The 22,607-nt window shown below is 39.9% G+C and overlaps 1 protein-coding gene across 6 annotated transcripts in view; it reads left to right on the top strand.

The window, feature by feature from the left end:
- The window catches only part of ENOX1 (ecto-NOX disulfide-thiol exchanger 1), a 653,611-nt gene that overhangs the window by 603,897 nt on the left and 27,107 nt on the right, over positions 1 to 22,607 (top strand). For 4 of the 6 annotated variants that reach the window (XM_019524278.1, XM_019524282.1, XM_019524279.1 and 1 more), the window contains 2 exons: positions 5,682 to 5,789; positions 14,823 to 14,879. In XM_019524278.1, the coding sequence (XP_019379823.1) occupies positions 5,682 to 5,789; positions 14,823 to 14,879 (165 nt within the window). Of the gene's footprint in view, positions 1 to 5,681; positions 5,790 to 11,135; positions 11,239 to 14,822; positions 14,880 to 22,607 lie in introns of those variants that run through there. The other 2 variants (XM_019524283.1, XM_019524281.1) reach the window with 2 other exon arrangements.

Raw genomic sequence — 22,607 nt, forward strand, 5'->3', positions numbered from 1 at the left:
TGTGCTCAGGGAGAGCAGGATCTTACTGTAAGGAGATGGGGAAGTTGCTTCAGATACTGATAATAGCCAGGGAGAGAAAAGGATGGTGACTAAAGCCACACCTTTAGAAAGAGGTTACAGGATATTAAGGTGACTTAAGAGTCCAATCCTTGAGCCATAGATCTGTCCACAGAAGTTGCAGATCTTTCCACAGGGGAAGGTAGGCTGTAGGCTGGGATTTCTTTCCTTTTCCTTCCTCCACTCTCTCTTCTCTGCTTCAAGGGCAAGAAACTTTACCTCAAACTAGGCTGCCACTTGGCTGAGGTTGCAGCTCCATTGGAATTGGTTAGCAGCCAGCTCCTCCCAGCTCTTGGGTTGTCATCCATTTTCTTGAAAAACTACCCAAATGCAGCCAATATGTATCTGCCTTTAAAAAAGATCTCAATTTGCTCATGTTCAGTAGAGACTTTTTATGGTTTAGCCTCTAAAACCTTTAAGAGTTTGTCTTAAGTTCTTAGGGTCAACTGGACTGGGCAGCCTTGAGAGCAGCTCAGCTTGCTGCATCCCAGATCTACAGACATGAGGTGGATTTTTCCTATAGCTGAAACTACTTACTGCTCTGGGTGATGATGCAGTCAGGTACTAGCACTCCCAGCAAAGGAGCTTGTGTCACTGGTGCCTGTGTGTCTCAGTGTCCTCCCCGCCTGAGGTCCAAGAATTATGACAGAGGAAGCTTCAGGTGCAGAAGGGACAAGGAGTTGAAAGATCTCCTCTGGTTTTGAGGTGTGGGAGTGAGTGGGTAAGTGGGGTGTGGGGGGAAAAGAGGATGAGATGGGGACAGAGTTCTCCTGGGAGAAAGGCAAAGTAACAGAGGTTGATGGGGGAAGGGGGAGTTTTCATGTTCTAAGGTGTCATTTAGGGAGTCATCTGTTATTTCTCATCTGTGGCTTGTCTCATCTATTTTGAGCAGCTCTGAGCCTTTCTAGATAAGGTGGGATGTAAATCTAAATAATCATAATGATGATGAGACTGAAACCTAGAGGAGAGGTGATTAAAGAGAAAAACTGTGATTGGTGAACTGGTGAAGATAGGGAAGTGACTTGATCTTATATTTGGGAAAGTGATATAATGGAGGTGGGGAGATGCTTTTCAATCTTGCTGACAACATTCAAGGGCTGAAAATTGAAGTTAGACAAATTCATCCTAGAAATAAGATGCAGTTTCCTGTCTCTGGAGGTAATTACATATTGAAAGAGTTTACATGGGGAGATGAAGGAACTCACTATTGCTTAGAGTATTTAGAAAGGGATTAGATACCTTTCTGAAATGCATACTTCTGAGAGAAATCCTACAGCCCTTGTGGATGTGGGGAGGGGTATTGAGCTGGGTTTCCATTCAGGTGTCAGACTCTCTGGATCCAAGTGCCACTGCTCATAGAATCATAGAAAATTAGGGTTGGAAGGGACCTCAGGAGGTCATCTAGTCCAATCCCTGCTCAAAGCAGGACCCATCCCCAACTAGATCAATCCAACAAAAACTTTGTCTAGCCCGGTTTTGAAAAACTCCAACGATGGAGCTTCCAGCACCTCTCTGGTTAACCTGTTTCAGTGTTTTACTACCCTCCTAGTGAGAAAATTCTTTCTAATATCTAACCTAAACTTCCCTTGTTGCAACTTGACACCATTGTTCCTTGTTCTGTTATCTATCACCAATGAGAACAGTCTAGCTCCATCCTCTTTGGAATGAGCCTTCAGATAGTTGAAGGCTGCTATTAAATCCTCGCTCAATCTTCTCTTCTCTAGACTAAATAAGCCCAGTTCCCTCAGTCTTTCCACATAAGTCATGTGCCCCAGCCCCCCTCACCGTTTTTATTGCCCTCCGCTGGACTCTCTCCAACTTGTCCACATCCTTTGTAGTGAGGGGCCCAGAACTGAACACAGTACTCCAGATGTGATCTCACCAGTGCTGAAGAGGGGAAAGATCAGTTCCCTCAATCTGCTGGCAACACACCTACCAATGCAGCCCAGTATGCCGTTAGCCTTCTTGGCAACAAAGGCACACTGTTGGCTCATATTAGCTTATTGTCCACTATGATCCCCAGGTCCTCTTCTGCAGAGCTGCTGCCCAACCAGTCAGCCCCCAGCCTGTACTGATGCATGGGATTGTTCTGTCCTAAGTGCAGGACTTTGCACTTGCCCTTGTTGAGCTTCGTAAGATTTCTTTTGACCCAATCCTCCAATTTGTCTAAGTCACTCTGAATCCTAGCCCTACCCTCCAGCATATCTATATTCCCCCTCATCTCATTCCTTCATGGGCTCTGGAGAAAAGAGAAGTGCCAGTTGTGTCTTCAGCCTGATCATAGTGCTTTCAGATGTGGACTGAGACTTTGATTGTAATAAGATCTCATGATTCGAGATTTCAGCCAATTGACTTCAGGAGGATGGAAGGAATATTTTTTCCTTGTGCACAGCTGGCTTGAACGTAATTCTGAGGGTTATTTTTTTGTTTGCATATTTGTTTATCCTGCCTATGAAGCTTCACAGATTGGCCCTTTGACATTAGGGCTGGAAGGGACCTCGCGAGATCATTGGGTCCAGCCCCCTGCCCAAGGGGCAGAAAATCAGCTGGGGTCAGATCACCCCTGTTCATAGGGCAGGGTAAAACAACCACTTTTGCTGGTGAAGATAATCTTTTTTCCTGAATTCTTGGTACATGAATCTTGCTCAGCAACAAACTGATGGCCAGATTTGTGGTTTGAGAATTAATTTTAGCCTGGGACAAATTGGTAGAAATTTGGGGCAGGGGAGTTCATGTTCTTCTGCAGCATAGAGTGCACTTCATCTGCTGGGAACATCTGGGAATATCTCACTTGAGCAGTTTCCTGTCATTGAAAAGGATTCAGCTATTGCTGGGCTTTTGGTCTTTCCTGCTGGTCTGGAGCAAACAAAATGGTCCCCTGATGACTAAAGCCTTAAGTCAGTGGTTTTCAGCCTGTGGTCCACAGACTGTCTAAGGGGTCCAGGAGAGATGACTATGATCAATCGAAAGTATGTGAATACTCACACTCACAATTCAAAGGGGTCTGCACCTTCATTCAAAATTTCCAAAGTGGTCCATACCTCCATTTAGATTTTTTTAGGGGTCTGCAAGTCATTGTCTTAGGGTTTAATCTAGGAATTCCTGGATGAAACTTTATGGACTGTGATAAAATGGCCTTGTCAGGCTAGGTGAAGGTTCCAGGTCAGCTGATGAACATCTTGGGTGCCAATATGATTCCATGTGATGTAAAAGCCCAGGAAATTACACCCAAAAGTACATTAAAATAGCACTCAGGTTGCAAAATCTATCACTGAAAAGTAGGAAAATGCCAGAATTGAAGGCAATATATAACTGTGTAACAGCTAGAGCAGAAGGGGATTTTCTGCTCCATTTAAAATTCTGAAGGGTTTGGAAATGTAATTTTGTTCCATACCATAGTGGGAAAAAAAAGAAAAAATATTGGATTTTTTTATGGAACGGATGGCAGCTGGAGAACTGGTGCCTGTGTCCAGAAGAGCAGCCCAGGATGCCAGCCCTCTGGGCATCTGACAGCTTAGCCCCCCAGTTTCCAAGCCTTAGGGCCCTGCTAGATTTTGCCTCCAGGCCCTTAGGGGTTTTAGGAGTTCCAGCTCTTAGAATGAGCTACTATCATCTAAGCAGATGAACTGACAGGGAATCTATCACATGAGATTACCTGTCAGTCCATCAGAATTTTTTTTAATTTTGCTTGTGTAAAATGTTCCAGTTTCCATAAATGGGCAATTTCCAGCAGAAAAATGCATGCTAATAGGAAGTTTCCAGCCATCTCTGATAAACATACAAGTTATACAATAGTACTAAGTGCACGCAGTTCCCTTGTTCTTGTTATGTTGGTTCATAGTAACCTTCTTCTGCAGGAAACAACATAGTTAATCCAGAAACTTTTTCTAATGAGATGGGTTATTGGAAGCTTTTAAAACATGTACACATTAAAAGGGCCATTAATGTAACCTAGTCCTGCTTTAAATAGCATCCATCCATCTCCAGAGACGGTCTTTCCTGAGATGGCCTGGGGTTTCAGGAGTACTCTGGACAGTGACTAAAATTAATTGGAAGATATTCAGGACATTTGTCTAAGGTCCTTCTGTAAAATATAGTCACACATGTAGTTTCCCCCTCTCCCCCATGATAGTGCTATGGATTTTTTAAGCATCAATTGACTCCATTTAGTTGCGTCAGCCCTTATCAGAAATCCGCTGTCAATATTTAGTCAAGCCTTGAAGCCGCCCACATTTCCTGGCAGCTCTGAAAGTGGTCTGGACACTGCTCTGAAGCAGATACCTTGATACCTGAGACTGCCAATGACAGCATAAATATTGCTATTTTGTTTCAATTATTTAGCGCATGAAGGACTGATTTTTCTAGGTGACGATCACCTGCAGCATCAGCTATAGTCAGAGAGTTATGAGTGTTAAGCAGCTGGTTAAATTAGACCTTTAATTTTTACTATGTATAATATATCAAGTTGTTATACCATGCATAATATTATGCATATAATATTATACATAGTATAATATAGACCACAGGTAGCCAACGTGCAGCATGCATGCCACAAATGGTATGGGAAGCTCTCCATATGACAGACCAGGGAGGGGACAGCCAGCACAGTGACATATAGAGCAGGAAGCAGGAAACAGAGCAGTAGGTAGGGCATGGAGCAGAGTGGGATCAAAGTGGCACTTGGAGAGGTTTCAGTATGTCTGGCAAAAAGGTTGGTCCCCACTGATATAACCATGTCTTCTTGCTGTTGGAGCAGTTGTTCATTACAGAAGCTTTTTTTTAATACAAAAGCTAATTAGAGCAACATCTTTCCAAAGCAAATCAAACTTTCTTAAGCTGATTACTAAGGGAGCTATTTTTAGTACCCTGCCTTCATTTTCATGCTCTTTAGCAGCGTGTAGCACTTGACACCTTTATTCAGAAATATGGTTTAGTTTCTGAAATAATTGTATCTAGTGAGTCTGTGTATAATTTATAGTTGGCTAAGACCAGAAGTCCCAGCCCTTAAAAATGTCCCTGCATCCCAGAAATTCTGTGCATCAGAATAGTTCTCTGGTCATAGCTTTTTTGTTTTGACAGTTCGTATCAGCAGTTTTCTTCGCTGATATATTGATTGTATGGCCTGAGTCCTGCTGATCTAATAAAACATCACCATCACAGAACAAGGAAAAAAGAAATCTTTAGTCTTCTTGGCAACTGCCAGTGCTTTCCAGAATATTGCTTTGTGTAGAATGAAATGGCTTTGGGCCAGTGACTAATTATATTAAAGTGCTGTGCTTTTAAATTATTTATGCACTGTAATGTTTTACCCTAGTATTATTAAAACCTCTGTAACTAAGATTTCGGTTCAGACAGCTGTGACAGTTCTTCTATGGGTGATATAGTACACCAGGGGTTTTTAACAAATAGTTTAACCCCACATTAACAAATACCTTCATTGTGGAATACAGCTGTGGCAGGAAACGCAGATGGAAATAATTTACATCGACTTAGACGAAATAGGCTAAGCAACAACAATAAATACAGAGGTATCTTGAAAAATGTTGTTTGCAGTGCTGCTTTATAATGTTTAAAATTGATCAGCTTCAGACAATACTAATAAGAAACTTCTTTTATTTATGCAGCAATTGCTGAGTATACAGGAAGAATTAAATAATAAGAAATCTGAACTGGAACAAGCGAAAGAAGAACAAACACATACACAAGCAATGCTTAAAGTTCTTCAGGAACAGGTGAGTGTTTACATTAATAGAATAATCCTCTAGTAATGCATTATAGTTCTTTTGCTCACTTTAAAATGAGTGGGAATTGGGCTATTGACTGAATTATAAGCAGGGTATAACAATATATATGACCTGTGTGTCTATTCTATCTAGCATACGCAAATGCTAGTTGAAGGTAATGTATACTATAGCTTATGAAAACACTGTCAAAATGAGATTGAAATCCGTCAGTTTTGCAGTGGGGAATACTGAATTTCACAACTTGTGTAACATTTTCTGTTATGTTCCTCTATACAGATACCAGTGATGTGTGAGTGTTTTCTATCTGAAGACAAATGAATTTTAGGATAGTTAAATATGCCAGAAAAGTAAACATTTTTCAAAGAAAGAAGCCATTTCTTTTAAGACCAGAAGCAGGGAAAATGAGTTTAACATCTTCTGTGTTATTCATGCAGACACAAATTTACAAAAGATTGAATAATGATGACACTAAAAAAAAATCCCAGTGCATCAGTGCACTTATCTAGCACTTCTTCTAGTGGGAAGACGAGAACCTCTTATATACTTTGCAAATCTGATCGTTTCAGTTTAGCTTTCTTTGATACTAAAGTGCTGTGTGGCATTGATAAGTGTATTTGAAAGTATTGTCTTACAAGCAAGATGGATTGTTTCGCAGCAAAGAGAAATCTGAACCTACACTGAGAGATGAAGTGCCATACTGTGCACACATATAGAGTATGCAAATGTGGGCTGGGTGTGTAGACTGTATAGTTGTGAAGACAGGAGTCACAACTTAATACTTGTACTACATAGTTACAACATCTCTTCTATTTCATAGTTTCATAATTAATAGGGTCAGAAGGGACCTGAGCAGATCATCAAATCCGACCCCCTGCCATAGCAGGAAAGAATACTGTGGTCAAACGACCCCAGCAAGGTTATTGTCAAGCCTTGTCTTAAAGCCAGCACCACTTCACTTGGAAGTTGGTTCCAGATCCTAGCCGCACTGACAGTGAAGTAGCGCCTCCTGATGTCTAATCTGAATTTACCCTCTGCCAGCTGTGACCGTTATTCCTGGTCACTCCTGGTAGTGCTTGGGGAAACAGGGACTCCCCCAATGCCTGCTGGTCCCCTCTGACTAGTTTGTAACAGGCCACTAGATCCCCCCTCAGCCTTCTCTTGTGGAGGCTGAACACGTTCAGGTCCCGTAGCCTCTCCTCATAGGGCCTGCCCTGCTGCCCCCAATCATGTGAGTGGCCGTATTATAAGACCTCTGTTTTAACATTCCCTAACTTTTTAGTTAAAACAGTGGGGTTATTATTTTAAGCATCCAGCCTTTTTTTTCTTAAACACTTTGTAGAAGTGAAGAATCTCAGTTGTTTACATAGCAAGGTTTCAAAAAGACTAAGATGGTTAGTTTAAAAAAGCACCTTTCATAAGTTTTCAGCCATTTGTCCTCAATACCAGGTGTTGATAAAGTATAAAAAGTATTTATAGGTGTATTAAAAATACTGATGTATTGAATTGTTGTATTTATTCCAAAATTTTGTTACTGTTTATTTTTAGAATTATGCCTTTGTTGCATATCTGCCATTTGTCATCAAGTGCATTTAGTGGCAAATGTATTTTACAGTCTGACCATTTGGATTTTGCAGAATAGTTTTCATGTTAAAAATATCTCTAGCATTTATGGTTACAGTTATCAATGTGAATTGAAGTAACATAGTTTTAAACAGAAGGATATGAGGAAGAATGGATTTTTTTACAGTATTTTTGAAACATACAATTTCAGATGATGGAATGAGTTAAAGGACATAGAGAATATAAAAGAAATGGAACAGGTAGGGCACATCTACACATCGCGCCTTACAGTGATGTTGCTATGACGCTGTACTTTCATTCTTCCTTTTGGAAGAACCAAAGCACGGTGTAGTAGGGGTGGTTACTGCACCATGTGGGCAGCGCATGCTTAGATTTCCTCCCTGCGTTGCCGAGGAGCACTGCTATGCCTCGGGAGTGTGCCACTATGGCGATGTAGCTGGCGATCATATGTAGACCCATGTGATCACTACATTGCCATAGCACACCATATGTTGACATAGAACATTGCTACGTTGCCATAGGGTGATGTGTAGATGCACCTGTATAGTATGATTCTATCATTCCCATTTGAAACTTTATTTCAACATGTTTTAATATTAGAATATGGCATCATAAAATAGTGCCTTAAGAATAGAAAAGTACATTTTTTAACATACATTAGAATCATAGAAAAATAGGGCTGGAAGGGACCTCAGAAGGTTTTCTATTCCAACCTCCTGCTCCAGGCAGGAACATCCCTGTTTAATACATTCCTGTAAAGTATTTTTCTAGCCTGTCTTTAAAAACTTTCCTGGATGGGGATTCCACAGCCTTTCTAGGTAATCTGGTCAAGTATTCAACCACCCTCATAGTAACAAAGTTCTTCCTAATTTCTATTTTAAATTTCCCTTATTGTAGTTTAACACCATTATTTCTTCTTCTGTACCTGGCAGCCACTATCCTTATTATAATCACCCTTTGGGTGTTTGAAAACCCGTTATCAAACTTTCCTCTTCTCCGCAAATATCTCTTCTCCCAATTAAATAATCCCAGAATTTTTCCCTTTAAATCATGTTTCCCATACACCAAACATTTGTATTGCTGTCCACTGTACTCTTTCTAATTTGCCCACATTCTTCTTGAAGTGTGGTGCCTAAAACTAGACACAGTACTACAGCTCCATACTACAGGCCTCCCTCGTGCTGAATAGAGTGAAAGAAATACTTCCCTTGATTTGCAAGCATTGCTCCTTTTAGCACAGCCCAGTATGCTATTGGCTTCTATTGCAATAAGAATAGACTGTTGACTCATATTCATCTGGTTGTCCACTATAACCTCTAGCTCCTTTTGTGCAGTACTCTGGCATAGACAGTCATTTCCCAATCTGTATTTATGTATGTGATTATTGTTTCCTAAATGTAGGACTTTACACCTAATCTTATTTAATTATGTTCAGTAAGTTTCAGATGTTTTCTGGTTTATCAAAGTCATACTGAATCCTAACCCTATCCTCCAAAGTGTCTATATCATCCAAAGTGTCTACAACATCATATGGTGTGGCATCACCAGCAAATTTGCTAACTGTACACTCAGTCCCATTCTCCATATGAGGGCTGGCCAACTTCTGAGTGGTTGGAGGTCACAGACATCACAGACACACAACATGCACTCTGTGATGGGCAGCACCCTGTACCTTGCCAGCACCCTAAGGCCAAGCATGCTGCGCTGTGTGGCCCCCCGAACACTGTCCCACCACCCTGCCCACCATGCCACATACCCTCCGTCTCCCACCATACTGTGCTGCTGCCCATGGGTCACTCTGAACTGTCTGGCTACATTTTCCCACAGGCCATGCTGCCCTGACACACTCCAGGATTATCTCTGATGTAGTCCAAAATCTTGCTGGACTGTCCAGGCAGGGCCGAGCTACCCTCCCAACAGATCATAGAATCAAAGAAAATTAGGGTTGGAACAGATCTCATGAGGGCATCTAGTCCACCCCTTTGTTCAAAGCGGGACCATTCCCAGCTATATCATCCTACCCAAGGCTTTGTCTAGCCATGTCTTACAAGCCTCCTAGGATGGAGATTCCACCACTACTTTGGGTAACCTGTCCCAGTGCTTTCCTAGTGAGAAAGCTCTTTCTGATATCTAAGCTAAACTGTCCTTGGTGCAACTTGAGACCATCGGTCCTGGTTCTGTTATCTGCCACCAATGAGTATGATCTAGCTCTTTGGAACCACCCTTCAAGTAGTTGAAGGCCACTATTAAATCCCCCTCCTCAGTGTTCTCTTCTCGAAGCTAAATAAGCCCAGTTCCCTCAGCCTCTTCTCATAGGTCACATGCCCCAGGCCCTTAAGCATTTACACTGCCCTCCACTGGACTCTCTCCAATTTGTCTATATCCTTTTTGTAGCAGAGGGCCCAAAACTATACTCTAAATGTAGCCTCACTAGTGCTAAATAGAGGGGAAGAATCACTTCCCTCAGTCTGGTGGCAATGCTCCTACTAATGTAGCCCAGTATGCTGTTAATTGCCTTTGCAGCGAGGATGCACTGTTGGTTCATGGTCAGCTTATTATCAGAAGATACATGGTAAAGTCCCATCACAGCATGAGGCCCTGTGAATTAGATTCTTCAATTAGTTGTTTGAAAAAAGGCTTGTCTACCCTTTCTCCTGGTTTGATGGCCTATCGCGACATCCATCATGGCATCTCCCTTTCTATTCTTCCAGTTTACCTTGACCCAGATATTTTCAACAGATCTCCTGCCCATCTTGTAGTGACTTCAGAACAAATGTATGTCTCCTTTTTATATAAAGAAATACTGCTTTTAATATTCCAGTCATGCAAACTATCCCACAAAGTCTCAGTTACCCCAGTTGGATCATGCTACTTATACTGTATTAGGACTTCCAATTCTTTATGCTTATTACAATGATCATTTCTCTTTCTGTCTCTTTCTCTGGTCTCACAAGCCTTGAGGGCCTATAACTGTTTACCATCTCCTATCTTGTGCAATGTCTTTCAACCTTGCTATATCTTCAGCTATCCCTTCCAAATCAGAGTACCATTAGGATAGTCATCATAATTAATTGCTATTATAAAAGCACATAGAAAGATCCAATCTCAAACCTGAAATAACATCTACTAACATAGACCTTTGCATCTTAGCAGGACCACTAATTGTAAATTGGTGCCATACTCTCTTCTCAAGTCTTCAGACAACGTAAGGATAAAAAAACCAGGTGGGATGTATCCCTATTCATCACAAGAATTATCCTTGAAATGTGACCCTAAATGATAGTTTAGGTAGCCATAATCTTTCAGTAGAAACAAAACATGTTGTTTCCCTCCAACAATTTCTACAGTGTACAGCCATGTTTATACATTCTTCTGGATTGCCTGTGCACTGGATTTTGAAAATCATGGTTAGAGTCATATGAAAGCAGACATTTAATATAGAACTAAATAGCACTGAAGCTACTGCATTGATTGCATTATTTATTTCTGTATTAAAATCAACATACCCACAATTTTTTTGTTTTTACTTAAAGCTGCCACAACATTTTCAGCTGTCCTGGAAAGCCTGCAGAAGTATATGTTGCAAACTGCTAAATTTAGGTCAAAGAGGTCCTTGATTGTACATGTAAATCCCATATATTTTACATGTGCAGTTCCTGTCCCTTGTAACTGTCCCTAAGGAACAAGCACCTCAGATAAACATGGGTATTTTGGCAAAGTCCTGAAATCTTAACCCTTCTCCTTTCCTTTCAGGTCTATGAAGGGTAGGCCCTGGGTGATTGCTGGCTCTAGTTCAGTGTGATGCCTCACCATGCTCTCTGCTGGTGACATTACACTCGCCATTGAACTGCGATGGAGCCTGCCTTTGGGGTAAGGCAAGTCCTATTTTTTCCAATATTGTATGTTTTCCAAGGCTTTTATTCTTTTTTTCATACCATTTAGGATATAAGAGATGATCATTTTAATTTAAACCAAAAACCACAATATTGGAAAAAAGGGACTTTACCCCTAGTCTTTGTGTCTAGAGTTAGACATATTTTTCCTTACATTTTTCTACCGTTGCTGCTACTGGTGAATCTCTACCACTGATTGTGGTGGTGGGAAATAAGGCCTTGTTGGCTACCAGCATAGCACCCTCTGGCCACATCCAGATGAGCATGGCCGTGTGGTATGTAGTGCCACAGACATCTGCAGTGCCACATACCATGCATTCAACTGTTCTCCGCACTGCAAGGGGGCAGTACAGGGGTGTTTTTTGACCCCTGGATATTCAGAGGTCAAAAAACCCATGGAAAAAATAAGCCGGGCAACATGCTCCGCTCAAAACCAGAGCCTGGCTGACAGGAGCCACACTCCGGCTGCTGGCCAGGCTCTGAGCAGCAGAATCACTGCTGCTGCAGCCCCAGGAGGTCCCCCAGGTAAGGCTGCTGGGGCCAGCCCAGTACAGGCAACCCCTGCTTAGCGCTCTTAATTGGTTCCTGAAAAACCAAGCGTTAAGCAAAACCAAAAGTAATTGATGACCCAAGATGGTGACCACAAGTGTTTTTAATGACTCAAGATGGCGAACATGAGCGTTATAGCAAAACTTTCTGAGCGCTAAGTGAAACCAGCTATTGATTTAAAATGAGCATTAGAGCGAAGTAGTGCTAAGCAAAACAGCGTTAAGCAGGGGTTGCCTGTACTGGCCCCGCCCTCCCCCACCCCACCCGGGGTGACCTGCCATGCACCAGAGGGCATGTGGCACAGGCATTCCCTGGGAACAACTAGTGACAACACAAGATGTCCCACTGCGAGTTGTCCCCGGGGAACCAAACATTTGCCCTCATGTATAGCGGTCTCTATGTATTTAATTTTGCTTAGAGCAGGTCTAGAGGACACGCGGTTCATGTCTATGACTGTCTACTCTAATTATCTTCGTAGGAACATATGAAATGCTATTCTGGGTCACACCAATGAATGGTATATCTAGCCCAGTATCCTTGCTCCAACAGTGCAGGAATGGATGCTTTAGAGAGAGAGAACACCAAACTGGATATATCTATAGAAATCTATCCCCTGTTGATTACCCTCCCTGGCATCCATTACCGCTCCTGGTATCACTGACATACACTCTTCTGCCATCATTAGAACTGATTCTAAGGGGAAGTGTCTAGGATAGATGTGTGCCTAGAAGTAGATTCTAGCCTTTAACAGAATGATAATGTGATCCAGTGGTGAGTGTGGAGTCACTGGCAAGACACAGGTACATGGAGCACCTTCCAGGGAGCAGTTAGTGGTCATAGGGTAACTGTACTTTATGAACCTAGAAAAGGCTGGGAGGGGAAAGGTAAGTGGTGATTTGAAATGCGTTGGCCTGTCTATTGCCTTATTCAGTATCCTACTTATGTAAGGATGACTTGTGGAATTAAGATTTTGTGCACACAGGATGAAAATTCGTTTTGAAATATGCTAGTTATTTAAGTTACCATGAAATACAATTTAAAACAGAAATTCATAACTAGTGTTGCTCTGTGGAAATTACATTCTTGGTCTCCATGAGGGAAAAACAATTTGCACCATTCTTGAGTACCTCCTACTGCTCATTTGTGCTTTATTGTGCTTTCACTGACAAAGTTGCTTATCGTTGCATTGAAAAGTTACAGCATTCACATAAAAAACTTCGGACTGCTTTATAAATATCAAATGTTTTGAATCAAACAGAGTAGGTTCTGTTTCATCAGACTTTTAGAATTGTCCTTACATAATTAAGTATATATATCATGCATAAAAGGTGATGCCTATAGAAAATTCTTCTTCATAGCAAAAACAGGTGGAAACAAAGGCATCCAGCAAAAAACTCTCTTTACTATCGTTATCATCGCCACTCTCAAATATCTCCTTTGAATTAGGTAAGAAAAAAGGTCCAACTTTTTGGGGCAAATCTAGTATTTTGAAAAGGAGCGTTCAGAGTGTGGTGCATCATCACATATAACACAACAAACATTTTTCTGCAGTTAAAAAGAAACTAGAAACTTTAGGGGCCTAGGGCTGTATTACTCAGTTTAAGATCCAAGGAAAAAACCAACTATAACTTTATTGGAATGTGCATGAATTTGCTGTATCATATATTATGTAAAAAACCACAATAAAAGTGCAAAAATAATCAAAAGACATCTAATTAATCCTGTAGTCATTAGAATTGAATATACATCTCTTTCAGGTTTATAAAATAAAATCTAGCCTTCTTAAGCATCTTGACAGTCCATCCAGTGAATCACTGAAGTTATTTCCACATGTGAGTTAATGTTTCTGTGTAGAGTTAAAAGCAATCTGTGGAACTGTGAAATAGGAAATACATCATCCAGATTAGGTAACTGACAGAAGAATTGCAGAACAAGGGATAGTTTGATTAGTTTCATTAAAGACATTAAAAGGGAGAGGAGGTCATTAATGCCTACAGAATGGAGAATTTAGAAAGAATCAAGTATATTATAATGAACCATGGAGTCAGTTGAGACCTTCACTGCTGCCTGAATAGAAATGCTGCTTCCACTGGGAGGAAATTGATTTTAAACTTTGGGTGAACCAAGAATCAAAGTGGGCAGGTGCAGCTGTCTCTGGATGTACTAAAGCATGAGCGCAATTTTCTGCATGTAAAGTTATCTGATTCAGGCGCACGAACATTGTGGCATATACCTTTTTGTACGCTTGTTCAGCCATAAGTGGTGTGTGCACAAATCTTTGAAAATTTGGCCCCAGATGTCAGATAGGTAATTTCTTTAATTCTTTTGATTAGGGGTATTTGAGAGCCTCCCCTGAAGTAATCCTGAGTTGCGATTAAAAAGCTCATTGAAAAAAAATGTTTCAGAACCTCCATATGAAATTGACAATGTCTTCTCAGCTCTTCCTCCCACTAGCTAAATAAATGAGCTGCTCATCCCTCCTCCTTCTCCTCCTCCATCATACCCAGGAGCCATGTCAGTTATCTGGATACATCCCCACAAAGGAAACCTACAGTAATACTTCGGCATTTTAAGCAGCTCAAAATATATCATTCAGAAGTAATCATTAGCAAAACACTGTTTAGCTACTGGCAACTTGCAAACACTGCAAAGTTTAAATTAATAGAAACAAGAATGGGAAATGAAATCATTTATTATTCTTGAGAGCCAATTTTATATACTTTTTATGCCTTGAAACTACTTTCTAATCTTATTATTTTTTTAAAAAATGACCCAGCCTTACTTTTTTCCTTTTTTTTTTTTTGCCAACCTTTCAAGCATTAAACATGTTGGTTTCAAAATGGTTTGAGCAAAAACTCATTAGAATTATATGCTCCATCTGTTTTTCTCATTGGAGGCTTTATAAAATGCTACTTCAAATAAATCAAAGATAACTGTGAAATACTCAAGTAATGTGCTTGTTTTTTGTTTTGTTTTGTTTTTTGTTTAATCTTTGCAGTTAAAAAGTGCCAAGGAGTTAGCAGAAATCAATGGCCATGACGAATCTCAGGCAAATGTAGGTATAGCTGTATTTGCATGTTTATGTTCCCAAGCTTGCTTTTTGCATTCGAAAGTTGATAGAATGACTAAATGGTCTAAAATCAGGTTTGGAACATCTATTCTTCCTAGAGGTGCAGGTTCAAATCCCTGCCAAGTTCATTTTGAGATAGATGAACTGAGTTCCATTCAGTTTCCTTTCTGGGATTATTTGGATGAGATCTTAACAACCAGAGTCCTACTTGCTCTGTATGGATATTAAAGATGTCACAGGAATGTTTGTAAGAAAACTTCTTTACATTAGTAGTCAAGATTGCCCATCCTACCATGCTACACTGTCATCACGACTGCTACCTTCCACCACAGATTTGACTGCATTTTTGCTTTATAGGCACATATGGAGTCACTTTAGCTTCCAGTACTAAGTTTCTTAAAGGGACTGTGTCTGGTCATAATTTATAAAAAATTAAGACCAATAGAAATAGTCCTATTGTCTCTGCTATTCATTGTAAAGAGAAGTAATGGGTACATTTTCCTGCTATTTTTGTAATCCAAACCTTGCAATACAGTGCTTCATTGTAAGCATCTGAACATGAAAATGGCTTGAAACAAGTGGCTGGCTTAATATCTTTGTCTTGGCAGAGAGAAACAGTAACAGCATGATTTTTTTAAATTATTGCTGTTTTAATGATCTAAAATAGTATCAGTTAGACAGGTAAGGACTCATTTTAACTCTTAAATGTGTCTTTAAAGCTCTGTGGGACTCTTTAACTTAGTTTAACTAAAGAAGGGGTTTTATTCCTTTTTCTAATTTTCTTTGAACCTTATTCATTATGGTCTGATTCATCAGTGAAGTCTATTGGACTGCTGAGCCTTCAGCCCCTTGCAGGAGGAATTAATTATTCTTTAAAAGCTCCATAAAAGCAAAAATTGATACCTGTAGGTAGCACTTGGGCAGCCCTGAAACATTTTGTTTTTACAATAGAATGGGGAAGAGATAAGTTTATGAACCTGAATTTGTCACTTCTGGTGCCTGAGAACTGTCACCTTCCCACTACAGTAGGTCAAAAAATGATGACAAAATATTTCAACTTTATCAAAAAAAAATTTCGCTTAGAAATATCAAAGACAAAATAGTTCAGTAGTTTTGTTTTGAAGTACATTTTCCAAAAATAACATTTTATTCTAATTCAAGATGAGATTTGAGAATGTCTGAACTTCCTAAAGAATGGAAATTCCGTTGTCTTTTTCACATACTCAGTGTGGTGCATTGAGCACTTTACAGTAAAGGAAATTGAATATTATGGCTAGTTGTGTGTGATTGTAGGATTGAATTCAAAAGGAACAGCATCAGCACCATTCCTAAAATACTGATAGAAAAGGAAACTAGACCACTGCAATGAAGCAATAAGTTTAAAAATCACTCCATGGTAAAATCTGGAAGAGATACAAAAGCGCTAACACAAATGGTAGCAGAGAAATGTGTTACAAGACTGAATAATGAAAGGAAATGTGATTTTCTTTATGGAAACAACGAATGTTGGAAAGGAAGTTGGAAATATCAGTGCAATTTTACTTTATATTGAATATTTAATACCCAAGTGCTGCTCTTTGAAAAATGCATCCAGACCTTCATTACCAGTGGAGTCTATGGTTTTTGCCCTTGGCCAGTGTCTAAATCTGAGCTGATCAAAGAGGAAAAGATTTGGTGGTTCCTACTTTGTTATTAGTGGACTGTGATGCATAAAATAGGATTAGTACATATTTGATACAGTTGACAGATTGAATTTAGCAAATGAAATACCTTCACATTGAAGGTATGATTAAAAGTTGTTGGCAAGGAACTATGACAATATCTGTTTGCTATCCGAACAGAATATGACCTATCTCTCTACAGCTAAGCTTGAGCCACTTATATCTTTTGCTAGTGAAAACCAGCATCTTAAAAAGGGCTGCAGAAGCCTCTATTACGGTCTCTGCATATTTACTGGAGTCTTATACTTCAAAAAGACTTGTCCATATTGCAGTCCCCCCCCCCAAAAAAATTCTCCTAAGTCATGAAGCCCTGTCACTAATTTAGATGTATTTTATGTAATAATATTGTTGTTCGTTAAAACAAAAGATTGAAACATCTTTCCTCAGGGAAGAAAACAGATAAAAATATTATACATCTTATATGGCCATAGGCAGGGATGGGACATACAATTTCTCATGGCCAGAACATACCAAAAGTAATGCAGGAAATTGAAGCATCTCTAGAAATGAATACTCACCACTGATGAAAGGGTCCCAACCACTAACACACACATACTGAGCCAATATTGGATTTTCTCCTCCTTTTGCCCAGAGCATGCCCCACAATCATATCAAAGGCTCGACAAAAGTAATCTTTTGCTCACTGTGTGTATCTACATGTTATATTAATGTGACACAGTAAACTCCGGCACCATTCACTCCGGAGTTTATTGCTCACAGACACAGCATTTACACGTGAACCCAGGACCGCAGCATGTTGAGCTGGGGCAATGCAGCCCAGCTGACAGAGGGTGGTCAGCCTGCCAGCCCAGAGCTGCTCCTTCATGGCTCAACATGCTGGAGAAGGGCTGGCTTGTGCACAAGGGTGCTATAATGCAGAGCTAGCTGACCGGCAGCATCTATACCATAGCACCCTTGTGCCCCAGCCAGCCCTGTCACCATCTACACGTGTTTCACTGCATGGTGCTACTCTGCTGTAGGATAGGACTTGTGTCCCAGTAAGCTAATATTAATTAGCTTATTAAATAATAAACTTATTAAATATAAATAAACTATAAATTATATTGTTATAAATGTATATAATTCGATATAATTTGTTTATATTTTATATAATTTATATAATGCAATATATAATCTATATAATTTTATATAATTTATGTAATTATTAACTATAAATATAAATAAATAAATACACTTATAAAATATTAATTAGTTTACTAATTTGTTTACTGTGGCCTAATAGCACCCCACATGTAGACGACAGTGCTTTACTGCGGAGCTAATTAGTTAGCAAATCACATGTTCCTTGTAACATGTGCTGGGCCCTGCATACAGCTAGGAGAGCATGTCATAAACAATTTTCTAGTTGCATGTAGTAGTAATTGTTACTGTTGATGACCGACATGGTTTTTAATTCATTGTGAGTTCCAATTTTTCCCTCCGGTACACTATGTAGAAGAAAAGCACCAGCATAATGTGTATACTATCCTCAGTGAAAATCCTGTCCCTGTGGGAAATCTGAATTATCAGTGACTTCAACAGTCCCATAACCAAGGCTGACAGAAGAGCTGTTGTGCAATGTGCATTTTCAGGGGCCCAGTAGCTAGCAGAAGAGTGTTCATTGTCTTTAGTTCTGACCAATTCATACAAAATCTTATTTATTTCCCCTTCATTGCTGGTCACAGCGATATTTAATTCATATCACTTTCTTAACTAAAGAGAAATATATTGGCCAATGGGCAGTTTTATGTTCAGATTTTATCCTTTTATCTTTTCCTGGTTTCTTGTTGATCTTAATGTCTCAATGTGTAAAAAAGCACTTCTTTTTCTGAGAAAAAGTGGAGGGGCAGGGAATATTTTATTAAAATATTTTATGAAATGAAAACCAAAAAAATAGATTATGTGGTTCACCACAACTTCATCCTGTTGCCCACTATAAAACTTAATTAACTTTGGCTGCTGGATGTGAATGTTTTGACACAACTTCCTGGAAGTTGGAGCATCAATCTTCCCATTTCAGACAACATCCATGAAACCAATGATTGTTGCAGAAGAATTTCTCAATAGCTACAATATATTTCAGGGTTGAAATCCTGGCCTCTGAAGTTAGTAGCAAAACTCCCATTGACCTGAATGGGACTGGGATTTCACTAATGGACTTTAAGAATTATGTCTTTTTCAGCCCAGTTCAACATATTAATCATCCACATCTCAGCAGGTTTGAGCAACTGGAGATGAGACTTTCTATTACCTTGTTGTATTTTAGTTTCATTGTCTGAACAAGTGGTAAAGCTTGCCATAGTCTGTGTTTTCATCATTTTTGGTTAGCATCTCCTGCCACTTGGATACAGTATGCTGTATTTTTTTTCCTTCAGATATAAATTCAACAGTGATAAGTTAGAGTACATTTTTTTCCTATGGATACCTAACCATTGTTGGAGCATATCTCATGTTCAGCCAGGTATCCAACATTTATGCTGATACTTTTATTCTACCCCTCTCCTCCAGCCCCCTTTATTACATTTGCCACTTTTGGGTGTAGCCATCTGAGGCTGAGTTTAGAGTGAAATACTTCAACCATTTTGACAACTCATATAGTTAGTACTAGGCCAGGGGCAATGTAATCTCTTATAGAGTGCAGGCCTTCACATTGTAGATGTTTTCACAACATAAACACCAGATGATCTTTGCCATTTTTGGTTTGTCCAAAACTAGAAGAATCAGCTTCTTAAATTAAACTGATTTTCAAGATTAGTTGGAAGACTTAACAGGGGCTTAAATTATGCCAGCTGCATTTCAAGGATAATGATGCCATTCAAGTTCTTTCAGTGCAGGATCATCAAACTCATCAGGAGGCTGCTCTTCTACTTCCCCCGACAAAGTTACTGTTGATGCAAAAGAGCCAAAAGAAAGTGATTGTCTGCATTTTTTAAAATTAACATAAGTGTTTTGTTATGGCTTGGTAATTCTTCATTGTGATTACATTTCACTTGAGCAGAACTGTAAGTCAGATCCAGAAAGGGACTTCAGGTACCAAGAATTGGAGCATAGGCAGAATTTAGATACCTAAGTCTAAAATTACAGCCTTAAAAGCCCCCACTGCTGGCCAGTGCCTCAGGTTTTTTTATATTGCAGGTCCTCAAGTTCCTAAAGCTCTGTTCCACATTTGCCCAGAAGCATCCTGGTTTTTACAGATCTGAGCAACTTGGCACTTAGCTCACAACTGAGCCATTCAGGAGCCACAGACTAGCAACTTCTCCCTTTTTCTTTCCCAAGGAGTTTGATCCAGTAATTTCTCTGAAAGCATACATAGCAGATCAGACTCTTCAAAGAGGACTGTGGCAACCACCAAGTCCTTGTAAGAATGAGTAAGAGAAGAAAGTGGTGGTTGGGTGGTGGGGGTGGGTAGTCCCATCCTCACCTTCTCTTCCAGAGCTTAGTGGTTAAAATAGTCACCCAGCATGTGGGAGACCCAAGTCCAATCCTTTCCTCTAGCTAAAGGGTTCAAACCCTCACCTCCCAGGGGACTGCCTTAACAACCACGTCAAAAGTTATTTTGGAGGGTTGAGTCATTCTCCATCCTTCCTGTTGAAACACAGTCCTCAAAGCTGCTCCCTCCTCCATTTTTTTTTTAATGGACATAAAATGGAGACTACTGATGTAGTGAATTCAACCCTACCATGACTGAAAAATAATACATACTTGCTGGTTTTATACAGCCATGTTATCAGTTGCCCTCCTCACTTTTTAGAAGTTTTTAGATTGTAATACTCGAACAGTTCACAGCTTCACCCTCCCAGTTCTGATGCTGTCCATTAGAACAGCAAGTTCATTATGGTGAAACATTTAGGCCTCTTTCCTCACAGAAGTACAGTCTGTGGTTTTGGCCACACTGCTTCCACAGAAATCCAACCATTCAAAGGAGATCTCTATCACAGTGGACTGAAGCATGAACTAACACTGAATATGTTGTCTGTATCAGACTCAAGGGTCTTGCAATTACCATTTTGTTGATATAGTGCAACAAATCACATCACTTCCCTTGTCTCTAATTGCAAATGCCACAATGGTATAGTGACTCTGCTTTTTATTGAAACAGATTCATCTAACCTCAGCAGAGAAGGGAGAAAGACAATAAAACACATTCAGCCACCCACTCTTAACAAAGCAAGGAAGTTTCTGACTCCATATTTCATGAACTCTGCAGGGAGACATTTCTAACACCTGACATTTTAGTAATACCTAACAGTTATGTTTACCATTTCATTCCAATCAACTGTATAAAATATGTAAGCCCATAGACTGAAGTCACATCTGCCATCACTGAAATAGAGCCATTCTTAATCATGCATTGGTACGGAAATACTGTTAGTTGTATAGAAAGCTATACAGTCTGGCTCCCTTCTATCACAACTCTGTATTCTCCTCTAGAGTTGCTAGAGCTCCCTACCCCAGTATTATGGGATATTTTTGCTTCTGCTTGAACATATTAGGACTGTCAGTGCAAAGGTTTGCTAGGTCCCATAGCCCTACAGTGTATCATACTACTACCTTCTAATGGAACAGGCAGTAAAGTGTATGGGGGTAGTGGAGGTAAGCTAAGTGGATGTTCATGAGAGGCATAGGTTTGGCAAGTTGTTATTGCTTTAGTCCAGGTCTTATGAAGGAGGAGGATGCTTCAGGTATCTCTCAGAAATGCTAAAAGCTTATATTCTGTGAGTGGGGAGGTTGCTTTTGGTTATAGAGTTTTCAAGCCCCCAGAGCTGGTATCTCTAGAAATCCAAATGCTTGATGAAAACTCATTCACCCTCTTACAATATGATACATAAGGGGTTTTATGACTTCTTCTCTTTATTTCTTCAAGGAAGCCTATCGGACCATCTCACAAACCTAGTAGTTCTATTTCTAAAATAGAATTGCTTCCTTTCATTCCCATTCTTTTCCTTTTAATGCATCACTGTACCTCTGTTGGAGAACCATTCTGAGAGCACAGTATTAGGTCCTGAACCTGTGAAACACTGAGCGCTTCTTACAGCATGCTGAACACCCTCAGTCTGAATTGATGTCAGTGGGAGTTGAGAATAGGCAGTACCTTAGCAGCAACTGATTCCTGGTTTACATGGTTTGTACAGCTCACAGCATTCAGTGATTGCAAGTATTCATTTGGCAAAGTCTGACTCATTTATGCAATTTGTTTGCACTCTTCCTTTTGATAGTAGCAGAAGGGCATAAAAGAAAATGAACAAGTATGTGTATATTTGTGTATTTACATAATGTAAGTCTAATCCTTTGTTTGAAAAGGGTGATGCTTATTGCTGCTCCTTTGCATAGTGTTCAGAGTGCTAGGTTCTGCACACCAGTTTTCTTTTGCTGTTCTATCTCTTTCTTGCGTGGGGCTCCTTCATTCCACTGCACCAAATTATAAAGCATATAGAGTGATCTTTTCTCACCCCAGGCACTTTGGATGTAGTCCTGTTGTCCTTTTCTTATTCAACAGGGATACTGGTATCCCTTACCCCTCCCCTGTTTTATTTGCAAAAAAAAAATGCTCAAACTGCCGTGTAATAGAAATGCAGCTGAGAACGGGCTTAGCCTGTCAGTTCCCTTTGCTCACCAACAGATAACATATGAGGGGTCCCTCCTCTGTGGAATAGCCATCCATCTGTAGAGTTCAGGCCACCCTTAACACTCTTCTCACCCATGGGTGTCAACAGTGACTTCCCTCCTCCCTTGAGGCCACAATGCTTGCATGTAGCATACTAACACATCCAATTAAAATAGTTTAAACAAGTTTAAACTAATATCATCACCTTAAGGTTGCATGAAGAATAATATTTGAGAATTCATCAATTTACCCTGATCCTTGCATTCAAAGCATAAGGAAATGGTGCTACCTGACCATGCATATACTTAAAAATAAAAATACGAAGTGACTTTTAATGTTAGTCATCCCATACAGTTTTCAGGCTGAACATGGACATGAGATGTATGT

The sequence above is a fragment of the Gavialis gangeticus genome, unplaced genomic scaffold (assembly GCF_001723915.1).
Source record: "Gavialis gangeticus isolate Ggan-Ray unplaced genomic scaffold, GavGan_comp1, whole genome shotgun sequence".
Taxonomy (NCBI): domain Eukaryota; kingdom Metazoa; phylum Chordata; order Crocodylia; family Gavialidae; genus Gavialis; species Gavialis gangeticus.